Source organism: Salminus brasiliensis, chromosome 6 (genome assembly GCF_030463535.1).
Source record: "Salminus brasiliensis chromosome 6, fSalBra1.hap2, whole genome shotgun sequence".
Classification (NCBI taxonomy): Eukaryota; Metazoa; Chordata; class Actinopteri; order Characiformes; family Bryconidae; genus Salminus; species Salminus brasiliensis.
Window position 1 is genome coordinate 7,599,814 of NC_132883.1, and position 27,101 is coordinate 7,626,914.

Consider the following 27,101-nt stretch of genomic DNA (forward strand, 5'->3'; position numbering starts at 1 on the left):
ATTAGGCCTTTAGGTTAATTCAAAATGCTGTGCATTCCAGGACTAGGCGATCTCTAAGTAGGATACTGACCATATAACAGAGATCAAACAACGGCAAGCCAGGAACAGGACAATCACAAGAGGTATACTCAAAACAAGAAACACCTGAGGACAATGAGGAGAGGGTGTGGCTATTGGTGACAAGGGCAGAAAAGGGGTGGAGCAAGGAACCAAAACAAAAACATAGAAGCACATGGTCAGAGATATGAGGGATTGTAAACAACCAGGGAAGGCAGGTCAAGATTGCTACAATGGCTTTCTACAGTTTTTTGAGTGGATCTCAGGTCAACACATCCTGTTCAGGTGGAGGAAAGCTTGTTTGAGATTTGAGCTCCATTGATCTGGGGCAGCAGTAGATCCTTGTGTAGCTCACAAAGATACTGAAAGACTGACTAAACAAAAAAACTGTCAAACAACAATACATAAAGGACTGGTTTGGAGGACCTGGATTAAGCCTAGTCTTAAACCATATTTACCTTATAATGGATAATCTCCAATCAAAATGCGGTGTGGTCCTAGGTTCAATGTCCATGTAGAAAACTGACCAATACAAAACAATGGCAAGCAGAGAGCAAACCAGAGTTCCAAAGCCTAGGCTGCAGCCGGGGTAGGGCAGGTTCTTAGTAGGACTGTCCTATGAAGACTCATTGTTAGTAACCTATTGGCCATGCAAATGAAGCAGTCTAACGAAGCAGCTTCATACGCCGCCATTTTCATGGTGCTTTTTTTCCCTTCGCATTGTATTGAATTGAATTAGCAGCTGAGAACGCAGCCTGGGCTGTATATACAGTACAGTACACTCAGCACAGGAGAAGAAACACCTGGGAGCAATGACAAGAGGGCAGGGCTATTAATTGCACAGGAGGAGGAGGGGTGAAAAGGGGCGGAGCAAGAAACCAAAGCAAAAAGGAAATAGCACTTGGTCAGGGATATGAAATGGGTAAATTACTAGTGACTAGCAGACCAACACAAGATCAGGGCTTGGCCAAATTGTCTTATCCAGTCGCACCAGTGTTGCCTTATATTCGGCGATAACACTTTCTGGACAAAGTATATATGTGTCTAGGCCAGGCCAGTGTTGTCTTAAATATATTCCACAGTTCCTTGAGTGGATCAAGTCAACACATATTGACTTATTGTTCAGGTCAAGGTAAGCTTGTTTGAAGTTTGAGCTCCATTGATCCAAGGCCTCAGCGGTTCCTCCTGTAGCTGACTTTCTGCTGGAGGACATCTACCCCTAAACCAGTGTATTATCAAATGCCTTGGCCCACCGCTCCAGCGGGTGTGATGAATAATTCCTCTTGGATGTTACGCAGCAAATGTCATCTGAGGAAGGCCTAAAAATAGAACCCTGAAAAATTTAGGCGGCACCAAAAGAGAGAAGTGGCGCTTTGAGGACGGTTTGATTATAGCCACACAGCGAGGTTCTCTGCTGAGGACCACGTCAGCGTCGCCTGACAGAACAGAGGCGTTACGTCCTGAAAACAACAGCGTTTGAAGAGAGCAGCAGAAGTGCAGCTCTTGATATCATCAGAAAACATCAGGGTGTCGCGTTCATGTTTTCGAGCTGCCTGAGTTGTAAAGCATGGAGAGGGCATGCAGAGAAGCATCAGCCGTCAATAATAGAGTTCAGGACTTTCTGAAGACAGTGATGTGTGATGAGGCGGTGCGTGCAGCACCTAGCCGCGGTCTGCGCTGTAATACATAGAGTGCTGAGAAAAAAGGGCTGGGGTTGCTGTTCCTTGGACACAGCAGGCCTGTATGATTGATCCTCGGATACCATTACTGCATAGTTTTATGGTCACGGTTGTTCGGTTGGAGATAGTGGAGGGCTCATATCGTGGAAACCCTAAAACCAAATAAAAGAGTTGATGGAGTACACTAAATGTCCAAATGTTTGTGGACACCCCTTCGAATGGATGCAATCAGCTACTTTAAGCTGACACTGATAAGCAAATGCACACACAGCTTGTCTCGTCCCTGCAGAGAAGTACTCTGGAACATGAACCTATTGGCACCATGCCAATCTTGTCTCTTATACACTATATACACTATATGGACAAAAGTATTGGGACGCCTGCTCATTCGTAGCGTTTTCTGAAATCAAGGGTATTAAAAAAAGATGATGGAGGAGCATTGCTGTGAGGATTTGATTGCCTTCAGCAACAAGAACGTTAGTGAGGTCAGGATGTTGGATGATCACCACCTCACCTCGTCCCCAACTCCCCAACTTATGATAATTATACTGGATGGAGCACCAGCCATCATTCCAGAGACCACAGTTCTTCCACAGCTCCACAGCTCAATGCTGGGGGGCTGTATAACCCTCTAGCCCACATCTGGCATTAAGTAGCATGGCACCAGTAGATTCATGTTTATCTGCTCCTGAACTGGCTGGATGTGTTCATCTGAAGTGAATCTCTTTTCTTCTTATTTATTGTGTCTCTGTTTCCCCTATTTGCCCACAAAGCCATGATTGTACAACAACAGATATTTAGAGGGTTAGTTAAGGCCAATCATCCATTCATTCACTCTCTGCTTCTAAACACAAACACAGTAATTATCCCAGCTGGTAATTGCGTTTCCCCTTCTTTAGCAAAGCATCCTGCCCCACTGTTCACTGTTTTATCCCTTTCCTTTTTTTCTTCTTTTCCAAATCCCTTGCATGTCATCTCCTCGCAGACAGCCTCGCAGTCTTTTGGAGGAATAATCTAACTCCTGCTAATCTCTCGCTAATCTGTGCTGCGTTTGAAAAAATCTCAAGCTCAGCTCTGCCTGTGAACTTGCAGTGCTCCAGTCTGGACCCCCTCCCTCTATTTTTCCCCCTCTCTCTCTCTCCCACTCTCCTTCTCTCCCTCTCTCTCTCTCTCCTTCCATGCCAGCCAACAGTTTCCATGGCAACAGGGACTTTGAGGGGCGTCTCACATCAGCACAGCCGTGGTAGCCCAGCAAGCTCTGCCAGCAGATGTGTGTGTGTGTGTGTGTGTGTGTGTGTGTGTGTATGTATGTGTGTATGTCTGTGCGCTTGCAGTTCAGTCCACACGGCAACACCACGGATGAGAGGAGAGAGAGAGAGAGAGAGAGAGACACTGAGAGAAAGATAAAAAAAGAGCATTCATTTACAGAGCTGCTGGACTGGTTTCCGGTGGTGTGTGTGTGTGTATTGTTTTCGTGTGTAAAGAACCTGTGAGCTGAGTGTTTTTTTATTTTTTCCGTCCTCTCTCTCTCTCTGCTCTCTCTCTCGCTGCGGACGCTTTCCTTTCCAGGGCTTCCTGAGCCGGAGGCTGAAGGGCTCCATCAAACGTACCAAGAGCCAGCCCAAGCTTGACCGCAACAGCAGCTTCCGGAACATACTGCCGGCCTTCAAGAGCGCCGACAATGACAGGTGAGGAGGCTTTAACCCGTTACACCACAGGCTCATTATTCAGGTATTCATCTTAAGGCCTGTTATTCAGCGACTGCTGCGACGCTGAAGCGCTGGGGGAGCTGCAGTAGTTTTACTGGTAGTGATAGCATAACTGATACAGGGGTCTTTATCATTTTCCCAGATTTAAAGATCACAGTCTGGCTATATAGGTCAGCATCATGCCCAACACACTGGACATACTTGGCATTGCTGTGCCTGTGAGCAGGTGTTATTATTCTATCACTGTGGGGTCAGTAGAAACTGAACAGTGCAGAGTTAGGGGTGTAACGATACACGCAGCCCATGATTTGATTCACGATACTGGGTTCACAATTCAGTATGCTCATGATATCATCATGGGAAAATGCTGACTCGATCCAGTAGTCAGGTGACCCTAAAATAAATATTATAAGCACAGGTATATATATATATATATATATATATATATATATATATATATATATATATATATATATATATATATATATTCTTTTAAATGTTTTAAACATCAGTACTTTCCTACTTTTTCTACCTCTTCCCCAACCCAGACTATGAAACCCAGACCTCTCCGAGAAAATGGGACTAGACAAGCTGTGTGTGTGTGCATTTGCACATCTGTGTCAGCAATGAATGAACTAAATGCATTCGTTAGAAGGGGTGTCCACAAACATTTGGACATATAGTGTTGTCCACAATGCGCATTGTCAAATGGCCATTTACGATGCATTCTTACAGCCCTAATGTTCATCCAATGATAGAAGACCCTTCACTCCACGGTCAGAACACTACTCATTAGTAACACCCTCTCATGCAGCTCCAACAGAAGTTGCTACTTCCTTAAATAGAGGTTCCTTAAATTAGAGGCTTTAGTAGATGCAGGGTTTTTGCATAGAAATATAACAACTCAAAGAACCATTTGAATGTTTATATGGTTAAATCGCTCTTCATGTTCTTGGAAGATCTAAAACTGCAAGCGTAAAGACACATTTAATACAGATCCAGTCAAATCCAATCACCACTTTAAGAGGTGGTCTAATGCCCTGGTAACATCTGGCATTAACATGCATCTCGAGTGATCTGATCACATATGATTGCCAAAACACATTGTTGTTCACACCTGCCATCACACCAGCAGATTTCTCACACCACACTGGAGGAGGGGCATGACACACCCCATTAATATACCAATATAATAATAATAAGCCCAGCCACCAGTATCTCATTAGTTATTTTGTTACTGTAGTAACTGTACTTGATGGCAATGGTCAAAATCCAGTCCGCACCAAGAGCCCTTCGAGCTTCAAGTGTGGCTCGGCTTTACCCGCCATCCCTCAAAATCCACAGAAGACAAGCGTCCAGACGTTTTTCTGTCCTGCACCAAAGTGGTGGAATGAGCTTCTCCTGGGTGTCCGAACAGCAGACTGAAGACCCTCCTCTTCTGAGAATACTTGGGCGAATAGTAGAGTATTATGGTCTCCTTATTGACTTGTGTTTAGTGTCTGAGATTAGAGGATCTTTGAATTATTAATGTATTCAAACTAGCTGAGGTTTTTCTCAATAAGAGCATCTGCTAAATGCCTTAAATGTAAATGTAAATGCAGCAACTACTGGACAGTGTGGCCTCGGCTATTACGTATTTTCCGGCTGGGGCAGGGACACATTGAGACGCTTTGACGTTCACGCTACAAGAATAATGGGGTCCTATGCGTCTCTGATCATCTCCGAGACACATTTGAGCCTCATGTCTCTCCAGGGTTGCATTCGACAACCAAAGCCCCTCCCAGTCTAACCAAAACACCAGTAATAATTGCCACACAAGCAGAAATTTGCATATTCCGTCCTACACAGCAGTCGGATTTCAATCTGAGAGTGAGGAATGATGGTGTTGTCATGTCAGTAGATGCTTAAGGGGATCGGATGCACACGCTCACAACTATTGGGGTGCAGGTTAGTGCTACAGTGAAGTCAGTATCCTGTCTGGAGGAAGCTCATATGCTCAGAACCGGATTTCTTCTTGTGTTGAAGCTTGAATTTGTTTTATTATCGTGATTATGATTGATTCTTTGATGAATTCTGAATGCACTTCCTTCATTTATTCTTGTCCCACCGAGTAGTCTACACACTGAATTTACTGGAGGAGATATTTCATATGAAAAATGCTGAACTGCTTGTGTAACAGACGGAGGCCTGTTATTCACAGCCCTGCACACAGAGACGCTTCTGATTGGATGGCGCAGCTCTTAATAAAATCAGCTTCCTCAAGAACAAAAACCTTGAAGAATAAAAGGCTTGACAGACGTTTATTCGCGTTCACTCCGAGTGTTAAAGAGTTGCTTTGATAAGCGAACAAATTGCTTCTTATCATGACTGTGGATTTTTTCCTCCCTACATAACATCTGAATCATTCATTACATCAGGCTCCAAACATTTAGCATCTTTATTATGGCTGTTAGGGATGTTTAGAGGCACTTATTGCAGTGCTAAAACCTTTGAGTCATCTTTCTCCAATGAATTGAGCTGTGAGCGAGAGGAGGGAATTGGATTACTCCGAGGATGAATGGTCCAGCTGCAGTCTAATTTGTAGGAGATGGCCTGTGAAATATCGGCCTCTCCCTGCTGAACTCCACTCCAGAGCGTTGGAGGGAGAGTTTTTCGCACTTGAGATTACTCCCCGAGCTGGTTTTTATGTGACACCCACTAGTCTGTGACAAGCAGGATCCTGTTTCTAACCAGAGTGTGCTGATCATCTGATCGGTCCGAGCGATTGTTCTATTATACCCTCACTATATACTGTACTTCCTGTACTTCCGACCATTGGACACTTTATTGGAAACATTCACTGTGTGCTCACTGGCCAGTTTATTAGAAACACGTACGTTGTACTTTCGTTCACTGGCTCACTACAAACACTTACCTCATAGGTCTGCTGTAAAAGTGGACAGTTAACAGACTGTAACCCACCTCTATCTTTACTTTACTCAGTACAGAACCTCCACTCAGTGGCCACTTTATGAGAAACACCTACTATATACTTCCACTGACTGGCCACTTTATCAGAAACACCTAATGTATACTTTCACTCACTGGCCACTTTATTAGAAACACCTACTGTATACTTCCACTCACTGGCCACTTTATCAGAAACACCTACTGTATACTTCTACTGACTGGCCACTTTATCAGAAACACCTAATGTATACTTCCACTCACTAGCCACTTTATTAGAAACACCTACTGTATACTTCCACTCACTGGCCACTTTATTAGAAACACCTACTGTATACTTCCATTGACTGGCCACTTTATCAGAAACACCTACTGTATACTTCCATTGACTGGCCACTTTATCAGAAACACCTACTGTATACTTTCACTCTCTGGCCACTTTATCAGAAACACCTACTGTATACTTCCACTCACTGGCCACTTTATCAGAAACACCTACTGTATACTTCCATTGACTGGCCACTTTATCAGAAACACCTACTGTATACTTCCACTCACTGGCCACTTTATTAGAAACACCTGTTATGTATATCCACTCTCTGGCCACTTTATCAAAAACACCTACTGTATACTTCCACTTACTAGTCACTTTATTAGAAACACCTACTGTATACTTACACTGACTGGCCACTTTATCAGAAACACCTACTATATACTTCCACTCACTAGTCACTTTATTAGAAACACCTACTGTATACTTACACTGACTGGCCACTTTATCAGAAACACCTACTATATACTTCCACTCACTAGTCACTTTATTAGAAACACCTACTGTATACTTTCACTCACTGGCCACTTTATCAGAAACACCTACTGTATACTTACACTGACTGGCCACTTTATCAGAAACACCTACTATATACTTCCACTCACTGGCCACTTTGTCAGAAACACCTACTGAATACTTTCACTCACTGGCCACTTTATTAGAAACACCTACTGTATACTTCCATTGACTGGCCACTTTATTAGAAACACCTACTGTATACTTCCATTGACTGGCCACTTTGTCAGAAACACCTACTGTATACTTTCACTCACTGGCCATTTTATTAGAAACACCTACTGTATACTTTCACTCACTGGCCACTTTATCAGAAACACCTACATTGTACTTCCACTCACTGGCCACTTTATCAGAAACACCTACATTGTACTTCCACTCACTGGCCACTTTATTAGAAACACCTACTGTATACTGCCACTCACTGGCCACTTTATTAGAAACACCTCAAAGATCTGCTATAAAACGTGTACAGTAACAGACTGTGACCCACCTTTATCTTCACTATTCCACTCACTACAGCACTTCCACTTAGTGGCCACTTTATTAGAAACATCATTCATTTTAACCACCGTTTTTTTTTTTTTATCCCAATCATATTCCGAAACACCAGCTCCCAGCCCTGGAATCCCATTGGCTCAGCCGCAGAAAACTCCATTACTAATAGAGCTGTTGGCAAAAATGTCTGATTGGAGAGCTGAAGTTGACTGGTTGATTGTATGTGAATGATCGCCGGGAAGTGTGCCTATTTTGCCAACTCTGAGGTACGTCACTCTCATTCAGGCGGCTCAGCTCAGTATTTGAACAATGATCCGGCTCGGGAGCCGAGAACTGGTGCCAGTGCAGTGGCGCAGTAAGTAGGCATCCGTCTGCTGCTGGTGGCAGAGTGAGGGAGTGGAGGCCGGGGTCTGAATGCAGGGAGTAAACAAACACAGCTGTCCTGAAGGACTGAGGCAGGTGCTTCCACACAGCGAAGTTTGGGTTGTGGTTCTGGTGCGGTTTTCTTTTGTGCAGTCCTGTCAATCATGTGTAGGACTTGTGTGTTGAGTTTAGGCTCCTGTGCGTTGACCACAGAGCCCAGGGAAGAGGGATATGACCTAGTGTTATTGTTATCAAGATAAATGACCTCATGATGCACTTTTCTGAGCACTTTGCAGGTATCATCAGTGTATTAGAGCGCTGACCAGCTGAGGACCAGTGGACCAGCTTTACAGTATCTCAGCAAGAATCCCAGTCGAGGTAGAGTGAGGAGTGTAACATACAGCATACATACATAGAGCCCACAACTGCCTCTTTTCGTACTGCCACCGACGTGGCATCACCGGGCAGCCGACAGGCTCAGAGGTAAGCGCTGGGTTCCCAGCCCCACCGCACCAGCTAACAGAGACGGCTGTGCCAGCCTACATCACTTCAGAGTGACGAGGAGAGACAGCACCGTCTACCCACCCAGAGAGAACACTGCGACTCGCTTATGGTCGGCGATGGCAAAGCAACATGGCTCGGGATTCGAACTTGCAACGCCTGGGCCGTAGTGGTGGTGCATTAGACCCCACAGTGGGTGTTGTGTCTGGGAAGCGGTAGCGCGTCCTGCTTGCTCGCTCTGTGGGATCGTGTCTTTTCACACGCTGAATGCTGGCTCCTGGGAGAGGCTGAGAAACGTGTGTAGATCTCTTATAAAGATTTGTTGGATCTCATTTGTTTTCATAAGAATAGTAATGGCAGGGGGGTTGTCGCTGTCAGGCTGAGGGGGAGAATGGAGATGCATGTGTGTGTGTGTGTGTGTGTTGGAGGAAAAGTGGCTCGAATGTCCTGAGAATTCATCCCTCATTACACCTGTATGTTGTCATAGGAAGGAGACCTCAGGGTAGTGGGATGTGTGTGTGTGTGTGTGTGTCTGTCTGAATGTCTGTGTGTGTGTGTGTGTGTGTGTGTGTGTGTGTGTTACTGAGGTAAACGTTTTTTAACATTTTTAGAGAAAAAATCCTGTGTGCACAGATGAACCAAAACATTATGACCACCTGCCTAATATGCTGCTGGTCTTTTGCATGCCACCAAAACAGCTCACTTTCCCAGAGCTCTGAAGAACCAGGCCAACCATTTTCCATTGCTCCAAGATCCAGTTCTGATGTTCACATGTTCATAGTAGATGTAGTGAACATTTAATGGCGGACAGGGGTTAGCATGGGCGCTCTAACTGGCCTGTGGCTGTGCAGCCCCTATGAGGCAGGGTGTGATGCACTGTGTGTTGTGATGCATTTCTCATCAACAGTTTGGGGGAATTGGGCTATAAAAGCCCTATGTACTGCTGACCAGGAGGACTCTGCAATGCAAACCTTGAGATGCCCAGATGTATGTATTGTTAGTACAGTTTTTATTATTACATATAGATATGGGTAATTATGTTCACCTGCCGAGCCAATAGGATTCCAGGGCTGGGAGCTGGGAGCTTTATTTATTTATTTATTAATTTGTAATTGTTGTTGTTGCTGTTATTATTATTGTTGTTAGTACTATTATAGGTACATATCTTATAGGTATATATATATATATATATATATATATATATATATATACATACATAGAGAAAGAGAGAGAGAGACAGACAGATGTGTGTGTATGAGAGAGAGAGAGAGAGAGAGAGAGAGAGAGAGAGAGAGAAAGAGAAAGAAAGAGATTAAGAGAAAGACACCACACACACACACACACAGTATGCCAGGTGCCAGTAGCCATAAGTTGAGGGTCATTTGTGCAGACACGGCTGGCTTCCTTGCTGTGTTTTGGATTGAGTCGTGCAGGTGTGTGTGTTTCTGTGTGTGTATGTATGTGTGTGTGTGTGAGAGAGAGGGAGTATATGAGTTTGTAGCAGCTCAAGGCCTTCTCCCCTCCACCGCACCCCAGATCTGGTGTGAGCTGAGGTGGAATTTCAGTAATGACGGCGCTCCTCGTGTGTGAGGGGTTATGACACTATCTGTAATTCTTTCATCATTAGCTCACTGTTTAATGATCCGGTTTAAAGGCTAATTCTGAAGGCCTTCTGCTTCTACCGTCGAGTAGATATTTCACTTTTGTGCCTCTCATTTTAAAGCTGATGAAACCGAAGGAGTGAACTCTGTTTTTATTTTAGAACGTATTTTATTATAGCTTTAATTATATTATAGCTTTTAATACAGTGGGGGTAACTTTCAGCAGTGTAGGCGTGGCAGTCATATTGGGGCCAATAATATCTAATACCTTTATTGGATCCTTTACATCGCTGCTTATGCAATTTTCTAAAGGTGGCACAGAATTCATTTATTGAGTCTAAAGTTTGTGACGTTGGCAGATAAATGAAACACACTGATTTTCTTTTTATGGTGGACTCGTGGAAAAAAAATAATGACCTATGATTGGCTGGTTTATAGATCCACAACAGCTCAAGATAGCCATGTAGTATAGCCTTAACCTAGCCTAACAGTTCAATTTAATTGAATTCAATTTAAATATATATATATATATATATATATATATACATTATATGTTATTATTATTTGTTATTATTTGGATACCTGCAGCAAAACCTTCCACAATCGGCCCTTCTCCCTTCTCCAGTGAGCCTAGCATTAGCTTTTGGCCTTTTTAGCCTCAATTCCATATTCTTCTGCTGTAGCTGTTGCATTTAGCCTCAAAAATGTTTCCTAGTAAGCTGAGCTTGAGTCAAGTACTGAGTCAAGACTGTAATGTAACAGTTTGGGTGTTTTGGAATTGCCCGTTTTACAGCTCTGTGTTGGATATGCTAGATTTTCTTTTGACTAAAGAGACAACAGTGTTTGAGGTTTATGGTATATCAGTTTACCAACTATGCCACATTGGTTTTCCATTCTAGAGCCCCTTTAATAACATGCTTTAAGCTTTACCTTACTGTAGTGCCCCCTCTTGGTAGATAATAGTGAGAATAGTGAAAAAAAAATTCTTTGTCTTTTTTTTTCAGCATTTTTTTATGTATCCCCCCCTTTTTAACTAAAGTAATTGAGCTGCTGAGTGACGTCTGGTTCTGCTATAGAAACAGGCTGGAGAAACAGGAAAGACCAACAAGGGTGTCTACTTCCTGTGCAGCGCAGGATGAAGGGACAGGGGCCTTTGATAGCATTTACCAAAGACCACTTGCTGCTCGGCCAATTCTGGCTGAAGCGAATGAAAATGGTTGACTGCCGAAGCCTTTAGTAAGAAGAAACGATCGTAAACAGACTCTTAAAAGCTAAATATATATATATATATATATATATATATATATATATATATATATATATATATATATATATATACCTGAATGCAGCTTCTAGCCCCAGGAGGTAAGATTGCTTGTCAGCCACTGAATGGGATATTAGGCCCTGACTATTGATTTTTCACCCAGTTTTCTAATAGCAGCCATTGCAATGTCCTTCCAAGAATGGGCCACATAAAAAAGGGGACTGAGTCATTTTGAAAAGAGGGGGGCTATTCCAACCCAGTAGCTTTTTTTCACAGTCCAAGCTAATGTTCAGATTTTCAGTGAATATATCAGCACTGTTAAACTTCCAAAATGTATTGAAATGTACGTTTGGAATGGAACTATCTTTTACTGTCTATTCTCTTAAACGCTCTTAAAAAGCACATTGAACTACCTGAGCTGAGCCAAACTGGGGCTAAGCACACATCTGAAGGGACAGTACATTGAGAGGACATAATGATGGAACAGCAGAGCTATCTAGTAAGACTGTGTTAAAACCATGCTATTATATGCATAATATGCATTAGACAATGTGCATCGCCTTCCTATTAATTTCTTTCAAGTCTCCAGACACGTCTCCACTTCATCACTGTCCCCCGCCCCTGTTCAGTCCACAAAGATAGCCATGATGCAGCAAACAAAAGGCTGCACTGGTGGGGGGGCTCTTTTGTGTCCCTTGGCCAGGCACAGTGAGGTTTCCAGGTCATGGTCCCCCCATGCTGCTGTGTGATGGGCCGCCTGACTGTGGCCCACTTAATTACAGCCCTGCGAGCCGTGCAGGCAGAGAAAAGCGAGGCCTCGCTAATGTCAAGAGACACACTCGCCCAGGGCCACGAACGCTCCTGCATGAGCCCTGCCACGCCCCACTGTACCGTCTGCATGGCCCTCTGCTCTGCTTTGTTTTTTCTGTGTGTGTGTGTGTGTGTGTGTGTGTGTGTGTTTGTGTACATTTTACAACACCTACTCTGACTTTGTACCAAAAAAGTAAAAACTCGAATAGGATTATATATGTATACAAACACTACATGGACAAAAGTATTGGGACACCTGCTCACTCATTTACCTGTTGTTTTTTTTTTATCATGGTATTAAAAAAGAGTTTATCCCGCTTTTGTTGGAGTAACTGTCTCTGCTGTCCAGGGGAGAAGGCTTTCCACTAGATTTTGAAACATTGCTGTGAGTATTTGATTGCATTCAGCGACAAAAGAGGTTGAGATGTTTGATGATCACCACCCCACCTCATCCCAAAACTCTCCCGCTCATCCAAAAAGTACTGAATAAAGCACCAACCATCATTCCAGAGAATTACACAGTTCCACTGCTGCACAGCTATATATTTGGACATATAGTGTATATATGACCCTACGCCCTGACGGGGGCGTGAACCGGTGTGAACCGCAGAAGACGAGTCACTTGCCTATTGTATTTGGTCTCTTACTGTTGCTGAAGAAGACCAACAATTTGCTGGAGATTGCTGTGTGTAATAAAGGCCTGTCGCTATGAGACACTGATGGTTTGGACACTGCTTTGCCTCAAATTGTGTTTCCGTGATCAAGTTCAATCCTCTCTAGACGTCTGTTTGGTCTGTGGTCTTTACTGGCAGGCTTTAATTGAAGAGACAGTGGAGATCAGTGGTGTGTATGAGTGTGTTTCTGTCTGTGTGTGTATGTGTTTGTGGTGGGGGATGGTAGGTTGGATGGTGGTGAATGAGTGATGTTCTGTGAGTGATGGAGAAGACTGTGGCTCGCTGCCCGTGATGCCTCAGCCTCATTAAATCTATAGCCGTTCACTTTAAGAACAAAGCTACCAAAGCGGGTTCTCTGCAGCGATACAATACAACAATTACTTTTGGTTCCTGGATGAACTCTTAATGGATGGTTCTTGAAAACCAGAACATTTAAAACCTTTTTAAAATTCCTCCAAATAATTAACATGTTCAGTTTCCCATTTTTTGCTAGAACTCCAGGCTTAAGGCTTATTTTATAGTGTCCCCATATAAACTATAGTGGACAGTATATAGGTACACAGAAGGGGTTCTTCAAGGGTTCCATATGCTTAAGTGGTTCATCATATTTAAGGTAAACCTTATTGTTGTAGATGGTTCTTCATAGAACCAAAAAGTGCTATATAAGAACGCTATTTCAGTAGTAAAGAAAAGTATAGAAAAGACCCTTTTGCTTATAGAGCAATGTAATGAAGCACATGTACCTAATGACTCTACTTAAGTACTATTTTAGGTACTTTATTAAAGTTTTTTATATCTACTTTTTTTGTAAATTTGTTAACATGGAAATGGAGGAAAATGAAGGGAAGGACTATCTTAAGAATTGTATGACGCACTTTAAAACCAATAATACATCACCTCTTACTAAACCCCGCCCCTAAAAACAGATGATCCAATCATAGCTGTGGTAAAATGGACAAAAGAATGGACTGTAAATGTAACAGGATTCTGATTAAGGCCATGTTTTATGAGCAGGAAAGTGTATCGGCTTTATAAACTGTATATTGTATGTGTGCAGGAACTCAGGTCATCATGGAAAGTCTAAACAATATAAATATAGCCGGGGGCATCATATGGGGGAGGGCTTCAAAGGATTGTGACTGACAGGGGCCCTAAAAAACATATTAATTCGTATTAAGTTAGCTTTTTGGCAGATTGTTGAAGTTGTTTGGCCAAGTGTAATATCTTTTTATGGGGCCGAAAATCTCTAGCAGTGCCCTGGACTATAGTGTTTATAATATTAAACTATAGTCACTATAATGAGTGGTCTTCATATGTGCACCGTCAATTCAGAACGTGCTGACTTGTGATGATTTGTCTTCAATGTTCAGCCATGTTACTTCTCTTCAATGGCTTCCTGTAGCTGCTGCCCACATCAGATTCAAATCCCTGAAGCTGGCCTACAAAGCCAAGAAAGGACCAGGCCCTCCATACTTAATGGCAATGGTCAAAAGATGATCTGTCCCAGGAGCTATTCAAGCTTCAAGTATGGCCTGGCTTGACCCATCATCCTTTAAGATGCTCGACCTGGCACAGATGTCTGTTAGCTGGTGCGGCAGAGCTTTCCTCCGAGCATGTCGGCCGCCCGGCAATGCCTCATCATCGAAGGTTGGAAAAGAGGCGGTGGCTGGCTTTGGATGTATCGGAGGAGATGTGAGTTATTAGTGTCGGGAGCATTGCTAGAGCCTGTTTCCTCCAAGTTGGTCCGTGAGTTCTTTATCATCAGTAACAACTGACGCTTGATCAATTCCAGACTGATCAATTCAAATCTGAGCAGCTAACATGGGCTTTCCATGACCAACCACAGCAGTGTAGATGGTTCAGTTGTGAAAACGTGTCTGCTTGAGGGTCCCCTGGAGAACCTTCCCCTCACTGGTGGATGCTTTTGATATTAGCTTGTCCTTTTTTAATTACTTCTCCGGCTCTGGTGACGAATAAGCCCCTACATTAATCTTGTTCAGCCATGTAACTCCACTGCTGCATTCTCTTCACTGGCTTCCTGTAGCTGTCAACGTCAGATTCAACACCCTGATGCTGGCCTACAAAGCCAAGAATGGAGCACCCTCTCCGTACTTGATGGCAATAGTCAAAAGCAGATGTGTACCAAGAGCCTTTCCAGCTTTGAGTACGGCTCAGCCTGACCCGCCATCCTCTAAGATGCATGGAAGACAAGTAGGGTGGAACCGACTTTCCCTGGGAGTCGCTTGCTGTCTTCAAACGCCGACTGAAGACCCATCTCTTCCTTAGAGTATATTGTGTATCGAGGCATCCACACTGACTCTTGTATTTGGCAGCAACTAAGCTTAGAAGCGTCATTTGGATCCTATAGTCTATTCAAACTTGCTAAGGATATTTTCTGAGTAAACAGTGAAGCACTTTTGTTAGTCGCTAAACGCCTTAAATGTAAATGTAGATGCACAATAACAAGAATATCTCAGTAAATTTACTTGTGATACTTAAGCAAATTAAACTTCAGGTACTTTTGTACTTTAGCTCTAAACTCCAAGCATGCATGTGACCTTACTTCATTCTGTCTATCTCTGTCTTTCTCCTCTTCCTCTCTCCCTGCTTCCTTCCTCCCTCCCTTAGCCGTAATTGCACTGAATCGCAGCATCTTTAACAGCACTAGCTGTAAAATACACGTTTGGTGCCTATTAAGCTGTTACCCTGCTGCATTTTAATAACAGCCGCTCGTGAGACTTGCAGCACAAAAGCTGGCAGCACAGTGTCGTTGAACAGAAGAGAATCCTCCTGCCAGAGAGGCGGTTTAGAACGCTTTTCTTCTTTTCACAGGTTGTCATTTCATTTGGTAACAGAGAAAATAGAGATCTATCATAGGCGTGTGTTTCAGTGTAGACTAATTGTTGGGTGTAATTGGACTTGCCTCAACTGTCAAGCATTTCCAGCCCTTCTTTGCTGTGGAGTCACTTGACCTCCACCCTACCGCTTCGATTCATGAGCATTTGGGCGGTCAGTAATCACGCTCCTCATGAAGAAAGTTCTGCTCGCAGCTTTTCTGGAGCTCATTAGACAGTCCTGTGTTTTGAACTGTTTTCCAATGTAACACACAATGCTGCGACTGTGTGGAGCACATTTAAAGAGAGCCAGTCATCCATGGGAATCTCTGTAGTGGTGATTTCCAGCCCTTGTTCTAGAGTACCCTGTACATTTTAGCACTTCACCTGCTCCATTTATTGTGGAAAGGGAGGAAACTAAAGGGAAGGTCTGTCCTAGGAAATATATGTTGCACTGTTAAACCAATAATACCTCACCTTTCACTAAACCCCCGCCCCTAAAAACAGAAGTGTCCAGTCATAGCTGTAATAAAATGAACCAAATGGATTCTGATTGATGGATGTTTTAGAAACATCTGTGTATCAGCTTTATAAAGTGTATATTGTATGTGTGCAGGAACTCAGGTCGTCATCGAACTATATCCAGGGACACCATTATGGCGTATGGAAGGGCCTGTGACTGACAGGGGTCCTAAAAAAGTGTTATTTGAGTAATTTGTCAGTCCTGTGTTTTTTTTTAAGCTGTTTTCCAATGTAGCACACTTAAATATCGCCAGTTCTCAAAGGGAATATCTGTAGCTGTGATTTCCAAACCTTGTTTTGGAGTACCCTGTATAGAGGTTTGGGATAGAGTGGGCCAAGGGAAGAACTTTTATTGAGGAATGCTGCCATCAGCAGCCGGAGTCCCAGAGAGCACAGTTCACGCAAGGCCACGCTCTCTTTGGGTGGGTAGATGGCGCTCTCTCACTGCATCACTCTTAAGCGATGCTGGCTGGCACAGACGTCTGTTAGCTGGTGCGGCGGAGCTTTCCTCCGAGCATGTCGGCTGCCCGGCAATGCCTCATCGTCGAAGGTTGGAAAAGAGGCAGTGGCTGGCTTTGGATGTATCGGAGGAGATGTGAGTTATTAGTGTCGGGAGCATTGCTAGAGCCTGTTTCCTCCAAGTTGGTCCGTGAGTTCTTTATCATCAGTAACAACTGACGCTTGATCAATTCCAGACTGATCAATTCCAATCTGAGCAGCTAACATGGGCTTTCCATGACCAACCACAGCAGTGTAGATGGTTCAGTTGTGAAAACGTGTCTGCTTGAGGGTCCCCTGGAGAACGTTCCCCTCACTGGTGGATGCTTTTGATATTAGCTCGTCTTTTCAATTACTTCTCTGGCTCTGATTACAAATATGCCCTTACATTAATCTTGTCCTCATCCAGTTGTTTCCATGCTCTTGCTGTCGCATTCTGATCCCGGTGCCTCTTATTTATTGGCAACAGTGCATCTCATCTTCATTTGAATGCTTGCCATGGTGGATTATGCTCTTCGGCCTCAAGAATGATGAACAATAATTAGATTTGCGGAGACGTGCTGGTGTTTATGTCGGCTTTGCCGGCTATTCGTTGGGGATTCGCTGCACCTTTGTCTTTGTCGGAGACACGACTGGATCTCATTGTAACGAGGCAAAGGACATCGTCACCTTCCTGTTAAAACAAGTTGTGGCTTAATATTCAAATTCGTCAGCTTCTGCTTCTGCTGCGCTGCGCTGAGGCCACTGTTGAATATTTTAGTAAAGGTGCTTCATTATTGAATCAGATTTGAGGGGGTTGTGATAATTGTGTTTCTGCATTGCATTACAAGCAGCTTTCTGCAGGAATACTGGGGGTATGGAGGCAGATTTCCACTGATGCCGGCTGATTAGTTGGTCCTGATCCCTTGCAGGTTTGGCCTCCTGCTCTGCGAGGAGCGAGGCTGCATTGTTTGGCCTGGTTTGTGGTCTTAGTCCATCGTGAAAAGTGCACAGTGACGGCTCCTGTGCCTTAAGGATGAGATCTTTTTCGAGGTAGATCCGAAAGCGTTACGTTTGAATCCCATTCCTGTGACGGCGCATAACTCTCCTCAGTGGTCTGTACTTTGCCCATCTTTTCTCTTCTGTGCTCAGACAGGACGATTTATTCACAGATCCCTCTGATCGGTCTGCGGTGGTGGGGTTTCGATTGAAAAGGAATAGGTGCTTTTGTCATTTGCATTTAAAAAGGGGCATCAGCTTTGTATAGTTGCGATAAGAGGAGAAAGCTGTTTACTCTCGATAATGGCTCTTTTTAGCGTGACCTTGTGCTGGCTCTGGCCCGATTCACTCCGGAATGAAGCCGCTTTAGAATTCAGACCCAGCGTGGGGAGAAAAGGAGCAGAGAGCAGCCTGAAGGAAGCCAGCGTTGCTCTGTCACCCAATTTTCCCCGCTTACCATTGAGCAGTGAAATGGGCATTAAACTGCAAGGTAATGACAGCCATCGGAGCGCTGCTAACACTCCGACTTCAACTGCTGCACACTCTGCTGCCTCAGCTCTCAGTTCGGCTGCATCTCACTCTCTCAAGTCTGAGTTTGGCTGCCACTCATTCAGCTGCCTTTAATTTGGAGTCTATTTTCCTCTTGCTTTGAGTTCAACTGCCTCTTACTCTGAATCCATTTGCCTTTCTCTCCAAATCCAACTGCCTCTTACTAGAGTCCCACTTTCTCTCACTCCATCTCTCACTCAAAGTTCAAATGCCTCTTGCCCCACTTGACTGTTGCATTTAACTACCTTTCACACACACTCAAACTGCCCTCACTCTTGGAATCCAGCTCCTTCTTACCCATATTTAGCTGCCTCTCTCTCTGAATGCAGCTGCCTCTCATTCAGTCCAACTGCCCCTTCAATTGGAGTCCTGCTGCCTCTACCCCTGAGTCCAGCTGCCTGTCACTCTAAATGCAGCTGCCACTCATTCAGTCTAGCTGCTGCCTCATACTTGGAGTCCAGCTGCCTCTCACTCAGAGTTCAGCTGCCTCTAACTTAGAATCTAGATGCTACTTACTTGGAGTCTAGCTGCCTCTGATCCTAAGCCCAACTGTGCAGCTGCCACTCACTTTGAATGCAGCTGCCTGTCACTCTTAATACAGCTGCCTCTCACTCTGAATGCAGTTGACCTTTGCTTGGAGTCCAGCTGCCTCTTTGCCTGTGTCCAACTGCCTCTTACTTATAGTGCAGCTGCCTCTCGCTCTACATCCAGCTGCCTCTCACTTATAGTCTATCTGCCTCACACTTGCAGTCAGTTCTACCTTTCACTTGAAGTCCAACTGCCTCTCACTTTGAGTCCAGCTACCATTCATGGGCCTGGCTGCCTCTCTAAGGTCTTCACTGCCAGTCTGACATCTGATTAACTTCCAAGAGCCTGTGTGATGCGCTTTGCAGCTGCCACAGCTGCGTGAAATATTTTACTGTGCGTCATTTCAGATTATCACAGTCAGTCTGAGTTAGACAACTTGAGTCTAAATCAAAATGTCCTGTCAAGCTGCTTAACATTCCTCCAGACTCCTCACTGCTATTTTGGTTGGAAGAGCCAGAAAGGGAAACTGGCAGCAGAATACTAATGCTCCTGAATTTTCATTTAAATTCTGAAGTTCATCTGAAAGAAAAAAATTAAGGGGTCAAGCTAATGTTATGGTTGTGGGGAAGACCGCTCCCCTAAGGCCACTCGGGCTAATCCAATTAAAACTATGCGAAATATGTTTGTCTGTCTCTTTGTCTCCAGCTGAGGCCATTCGTTTAGAATAGAAACTTGGATGGCTTGGATCTTATAATCAGACTACCTTTCAAAAATGAAGCTCGTAAGCTGCTGCCCTTCCCACGCGAGGGTAGCTGCCCGACTCTCATAGACTTTTATTTTTGTCTCAATTTGAGCGCTCAGCACCACTTAATGACTCAGTAATCTGTGTCAATAACGTGCAGCCTATGGAGGGAAATTGCCAGCTGAATTGCTCCACTTATGAGAGCTGTCAGTTGCTAGGCACAATAGGAGCCTGCTTTACCCACCTCACGTCACCATAGTAACAATGAAACATAAAGAGTTTAATATTGCTTTAATTGTAATTCAGTGATTGATAAAATGCATCCATGGCTGGTCCGTGTTGGTCACTGATCCGGATGCCTACCTGACACACATTGCCCAGCAGTTAATGTCCATTTGGGGTTTTTTTGGGACGCCTTCTGCTCTACGGCACTAAAAGGACAGTTCATTTACTTTCAGGCACTACATGAGTGCCTGTCTCCTGTGCTCTGTGCCGCCGCTCTGTAAATGAAACCTGTGACAGCGTCGTTTTTTCGAGCGCTGGTGTAATTGAGACGTTTCGCTCTGAGTCTTATTTTTCCTTTGGTAATGGCGCACTGGCGTTAGATGTCTGGAGAAATGGGTCAGTGCAGTGAGTCTTATTAATCACGTCCTGCGAGGCGCTATGAAGTGCAGCCTGAGTGGAGAGGAATGGAGGAATTGGTCAGAATGCCGCGTGGGCTCCATCTACGAGTTCTGAACTGCAGCTAAAAGAAAAAGAGGACAGGGAGATTGGTTTCAAGGGCCACAAGGTCAAGGGGTCACACCCACATGGCTGAGGTAGGAGGCTTTATGGAAGGTGCAGCATGCATCTCTAGCCCAGGGGGCAGCGACCTGAATGGGATTGTATCTCTTCAGGTTTATTATGACCAATGTATCGTTCTCTATCTCAGATCTTTCAATGCTGCAATGGCAGCAGTTGTCCTCAATAAATGATGAAGACCAAGCTTCACATATCCCAGCTTACAAAGCCATGGTCAGAAATGCCATAGCACATCTGAAGCAGAGAGGTTACGGGCCTTACTCAAGGGCCCAACGGTGTTAGCTTAATAGACCTGGGAATCAAACCCACCACCCTGTGACCAATAGGTTAGGGGTTTTGCTCAAAAGCCCAAGAGTGGCAGCTTGATGAACCTGGGTATCGAACCCACCACCATGTGACCAATAGGTTAGTTAGGGGTTTTGCTCAAAGGCCCAAGAGTGGCAGCTTAATGGACCTGGGTATCGAACCCACAACCCTGTGATCAATAACCAAGCAATCCATCCTCTGATCTATCACTGCCCCAACATAGTGTAGTGAATACGCTCATACACTCACCCTTTTTCTGCTAAAAGATATGACTTACAATTCACTACCTTAATCAATTAAACTTTCAAGCCACATGTGATCTACTGTGGTTTCTGTAGTCTTATTCTGGGATGGTTCTGGGATAGTAGTAGAAATTGAACAGTGCCGTAGGTTGCCGGGCACCGCAGGTATTTTTAACACACTATGCGGTGTGGTGGGTACAGTGTGTTACAGTGGCTATTAGGTTCTTTGGTCATCAAATGTCTGCCTTACTATGAGACCAAACAGGCAAACGGCCTGGTCAGCTCAAACTGGTCAAACTGGTTAAGCTGGTTGACCAAGTTTGACCATACTGATTGACCAGCATGACTACACTGGTCAACCATTATGACCATGCTGATCAACCAGCATCACCAAGCTGGTAGACCCGCATGAACAGGGTATGTTTTCCGCCAAAAACTACCTTAACCATCAAAGACCAGCTGAAACCATCTGAAAGCAGCTACCAGCAAATGCTGGTAAGAGCACCATATTCACACTCGCGCAAGATGTGCAGCTGTACATTAGATTAATTCCAGCAATTACAAACATTATTTATTTACATAATGTGTTAGAATGTCTGGCAAAGGAATATTTTCCTAAATCTTGACCTTTATTTGCTATTAATTATGCTGTGGGGCCACAAGGGAGAAGAGAAAGAGCAGCATGTGGCTGACCTCTGACCTAGTCAAACATTAGCTCAGCTAATAAAGACAATGTAATTTCCTTTGGGTTATTTGGTGAGAGGTTAAACACGGCTGCATGTTATTAAAGGGATGCTTTATTAGATCTAGCATCGAGACAATTAATCATGCTTTCGTAGTTCTTAAAGGTGTTAAAACATCTGTTCCATCCAGAGCTAGAATTGCTAGCTATTATCTGCATGCAGGTTTATGCACTGTTTATAAGGCTAGCGCTCACCAGATGTAGCCTACTGTGTGGCATTGCAGTGAGTGCGCCGGTAAAGCATCAGGATTGAATTTTTAATGTAGTGAATTTTCAGACTATGCTAATGCTGTTGGCTGAGGTAAATGCATGTGATTAGCATTTGTCGGTTAGCTTTGGCAGACTTTAGATCTACTGCAAGGCCTCTATGGGTGTAAATGTGACCGGTCACAGGTGACCTCCTTTCATTTCATGGTTCATAGTTCAGTAATAGTAAAATGCAAAATTAACAACTGTGACGCTGAGAGAAATTGAGCAGTGCTGCTAGCTGGACGTTGCGAAGCTCTGTATGAATGTCGTTGGTTTTTGCACCTTCATGATAACCAGTGATCTGAAAGTTATTGGAAGCTGCACAACTCTGTACCGATGGTCTACCCTCTTACATGGTCGATCATCCAATGAGCTTAACCCCACTTTACCCAACATCTCGCTAACAGTACTCTCAAAGACTCCGGCTTTCTTGTTTTTAACTCATTATAATCTTCCTCCTAAGTAGTATGATTGCATTATGCACATTTACCATACAAAAACAGATCAGGAACTGGAGCTTTCTATGAGCTACTGTGTTTTCTAAGACTCTATAAAGAAGCTCCATGCTGCCTTTATTGTTGGATGCACTGCCAGATAGGAAGCATTTGCACACATTCTGAATGGAAGTCAAATCTTTAAGAGCTTACAGAAGATTACAAATAAAATATCAATTAAATATGAATTCACTATACTATGTGTTCAAATGTTTGTGGTGTCTCAATACTTTTGTCCATGTATTATATACCTGCTAATTAGTTTGCTTGCTCAAAATTGCAGTTTGTAACACATATAAGATAAAAATCTGCTACTTTTTGCTATTATTAGCATCATGTTCTTTACATATACAAGTAAATGTGACAACATCATTAAGAAATGATATTATTAAAGAAGAACCGTAGATTAAAATGCAGAAATAGCTTGGTTGTTTTGGGTTTTTTTGCACTGGTGTTAAGGTCAGGTCTTACAACACAACATCACCAGTCCAGTCCAAGGCCTTAGAAGCCTTTTGTTTGTGAAGATCTGTGTGTGTGTGTGTGTGTGTGTGTGTGTGTGTGTAATCCAAATTAATATTAAACAGTTTCCTCAGCTTCTCAAGACAGGTGTGTGCATGTTAGGTAAGCTAGCCGAACGACAGTTAATTGCCGGTTGCATACAAACACACACGCATTCACTCACATGCGCTTACTGGCACAGAGAGTGAGCCAGGGTTTGAGAATGGGGCTGGAAAATGGATCACAGGCTCGCTTCAGGGAAGAGCGTCAGCATGAATCTTCTGCGAGCTCCTGCTTCGGCTGCCATACGATGCTAGAGCGCGCTGTTAATTCGCTGCTAGTGGAGCGTACTGCATACATTCGCCCATATTCACTACATTATGTTAAAGAATGAAGTCAGTGGAGAGGCAAACAGGCTAATGGGAAAATTCCTCTGCCTTTACTGCACATCCATCTCGCAGATTATTAGCCATACCTCTGCATTTTTCAGTCCCCTGGTGAATTCTGGTCTGGAAAGCTTTCTAGACCAGTAAGAAGGCATTATTCGTTAATGGAGTAGCATCATATAAATAATGCATTTATTGAGTATTGTAGGTAGTTCTTTCATGCATACATATTAAGTCTGTGACTTTGCTTGCTTGGATGCTGTTTAACAAGCCTATTTATTTAGGCACTAGCTCACATGACCCACATATAGCATAGTTGTACCACGGTAATTATCCCTGAGGCTTACCAAATAATGTTGCTGACCTCCCGTTGTGTCATCTTGACATGATATGCTGTTAGCAAGCTTAAGAGATTGTGTAAGGTTAGCTTTTAGCCTTGCCCCTACTTGCTTTCCTGGGTTTGGCTTTCTTAAGGATTACCAGTAAAACAATAAGCTGATCCTTTTCTATCTGAGGTGTGTTTAGCTCCAGTTTGGTTCGGCAGAGGAAGCCCAGTGTGTTTTTAAGAGAGCGGACGATGGAGAGAAGAGCTAGCTTTTAGCCTAGTTTGGATTTTTCGGAGCCTCGTTTTCCCCCCCCATGTTGCGCTTCGCCACGTACCGAGTTTAAGCTCCCTTTCTGTGAACACTGGCTCTAGAAAAGCTGTGGTCATGAGGTCTGGTTCTGGTAGCAACCCGCATTCTGGAGGTGATGCGCTGCTTTCCAGTATCAAGTAGGATACCCCCTCCCCCCCAATCACTACTTAGTGTTCTCCTCCAAGCATGTTTAGCTGTACAGTGATGTTGTCTTAGTGGCAGAATTGGGGTGGGTGGGAATTGGGAATTATCAAATTGGCAAGACAGTTGGAACCCCCTACCCCCAGAAAAAAAGTGCTGCATCAGCCTTGAAGTCTTAGGGATCTTAAGGTGTTATGAATCTCAGAACAAATCAAATTAATTAGTAGAATTTATTCATATATATTTTTTCAGCTATAAGAAGGCCTAACTGGCTTCAACTGGCTGCTAGCAATTCTGTGCTTCAAGACAATTCAATCATTAACAGTGGGTGGATATTTATTCATCTGCCTAACGTCAGTTTCTCCTGTATTTTCAGTTTTGAGAGTGAAAAAGCAAACAGCAGTCAGAGTCAGATGTCATATTATAAACGTCTGATCTTAAGTGAAGTGCTTCAGTTGAAAAAGGCTCATTTTAAAGCTCAGTGGAAGAAGATCTGGTGTCCAGGCTGTCCATTTTGTCATAATCGTGATGCAGTTTGGCTCATAATCATACACTGCTTGTGCTGATTGACTGACAATGTAACTAAACTGTACATTTTAAATAAAGCACTTCCACTCATTCCAACGTGAAGACTCGAATGCGGCCTGTCACATCAGGCTTGCGTTGGCAGCATCTAACAAAGACTTGACCTCAATACCTCAGCCCTGAAGGACGAGAAAACGGACTTTTGTTTTTATCCGCACTGCCTGAAAAGCTTTTTAGCAGCTAACTGAGAGCGGCAATGCGGCTCTCAGCTGGAAGGACAGATTTCTCTCTTTCAGCTACGAGTGAAAAGCCTAATTGAAAGCGTAGACATGTTCGAGGCCATGACATTTCACTTTGGAGTGTTTTAGTACCGGCGTCAGTGCTTTGCATGTGCAGCAGTGCAGGGTGATTTGAAATGTTTGGCTCATTGGGATCCTTTTTCCATAAGAAAAGCTGGAATTTAAATTACGTATCTGAATTTGAATATTGTCATTTTTATATGAATTGTTTCATCATGCCACCTGAAATTCAATTTTGTGCTGAAATTGTATTTCATGGTTTGTAAAGACCAGAAAACTCTGAATATAATATGGTTATATAGGATACATATGGCTAATGGTCAGTTTTGCAGTCTTATACAGAATACATGCTGTTAGTGGTCAGTAGGCAGCGTGGTTATATGGAATACATGCTGTTAGTGGTCAGTAGGCAGCTTGGTTATATAGAATACATGCTGTTAGTGGTCAGTAGGCAGCATGGTTATACAGAATACATGCTGTTAGTGGTCAGTAGGCAGCTTGGTTACACAGAATACATACTGCTAGTGGTCAGTAGACAGCATGGTTATATAGAATACATGATATTAGTGGTCAGTAGGCAGCTTGGTTATACAGAATACATACTGTTAGTGGTCAGTAGACAGCATGGTTATATAGAATACATGCTGTTAGTGGTCAGTAGGCAGCATGGTTATACAGAATACATGCTGTTAGTGGTCAGTAGACAGCATGGTTATACAGAATACATGCTGTTAATGGTCAGTAGGCAGCATGGTTATACAGAATACATACTGTTAGTGGTCAGTAGACAGCATGGTTATATAGAATACATGCTGTTAGTGGTCAGTAGGCAGCATGGTTATACAGAATACATGCTGTTAGTGGTCAGTAGACAGCATGGTTATATAGAATACATGCTGTTAGTGGTCAGTAGGCAGCATGGTTATACAGAATACATGCTGTTAGTGGTCAGTAGGCAGCTTGGTTATACAGAATACATACTGTTAGTGGTCAGTAGACAGCATGGTTATATAGAATACATGCTGTTAGTGGTCAGTAGGCAGCATGGTTATACAGAATACATGCTGTTAGTGGTCAGTAGACAGCATGGTTATACAGAATACATGCTGTTAATGGTCAGTAGGCAGCATGGTTATACAGAATACATACTGTTAGTGGTCAGTAGACAGCATGGTTATACAGAATATATGCTGTTAATGGTCATTAGGCAGTGTGGTTATACAGAATACATGCTGTTAGTGGTCAGTAGGCAGCATGGTTATACAGAATACATGCTGTTAATGGTCAGTAGGCAGCGTGGTTATACAGAATACATGATGTTAGTGGTCAGTAGGCAGCTTGGTTATACAGAATACATGCTGTTAGTGGTCAGTAGGCAGCGTGGTTATATGGAATACATGTTTTTAATGGTCAGTAGTCATAAATAACACATACCTTTATTGGTCAGTAGGTAGTATGGTTACATAGAATGTATACTGTTAGTGGTTAGCTGACTTTATGGATATATAACATGTACTGTCAGTAGGCAGCATGGTTATGTAAAAGACTTACTGTTAACTGTTAGTAGTCAGTGCGGTTATACAGTATAGCATGCATACTTCTAGTGGTCAGTACTGTTATATGCTGTTAGTGGTCGATAGACAGTAAGATTATATAACATACCTTACATGGTTTATAAACAGAGTGATTGTATAGAATTCATACTGTTAATGGTCAATAGACAGTATTGTTATAAGGAATGCACACTGTTAGTGGTCAGTAGGCAGTGTGGTTTATATACAATATATACTGTTGGTGACCAGAACTGTTACATACTGTTATTGGTCAGAAGGCAGTGTAGTTATATAGAATGCATACTGTTAGTGATCAGTAGGCAGTATGGTAATATACCTAGAACCCGTCGTGTTCAGCAGCAGTAGCCAGCGGGCTTAGTAGTTATGCAGAGTAAATCGTTTTAGTGATGGATAGACACTGTGGTTGTGTTTGCATATACACTGAGTGTGTGATCAGTAAGCAGTGCAGGCTTTTTCCCATGGCCTTGTTCCTCACTCCTGTTCTCTTTGTACACTTTCAGCATATTCATGTCATCCTCTATTCTGTGCTTATCAGGCTAATTATGCTGTGCATGCCATGCAGCACCAGAGCCACTGCAAAGCCAATTGATTTGGGCTTGTTTGTGTTCT

The 27,101-nt window shown here is 43.4% G+C and overlaps 1 protein-coding gene across 1 annotated transcript in view; it reads left to right on the forward strand.

Moving 5' to 3' along the window:
- dab2ipa (DAB2 interacting protein a) overlaps positions 1-27,101 on the forward strand; it is a 152,515-nt gene that overhangs the window by 66,715 nt on the left and 58,699 nt on the right. Inside the window, exon 3 of the mRNA XM_072681478.1 lies at positions 3,306-3,424. Within this exon, the coding sequence (XP_072537579.1) occupies positions 3,306-3,424 (119 nt within the window). The remainder of the gene's footprint in view (positions 1-3,305; positions 3,425-27,101) is intronic.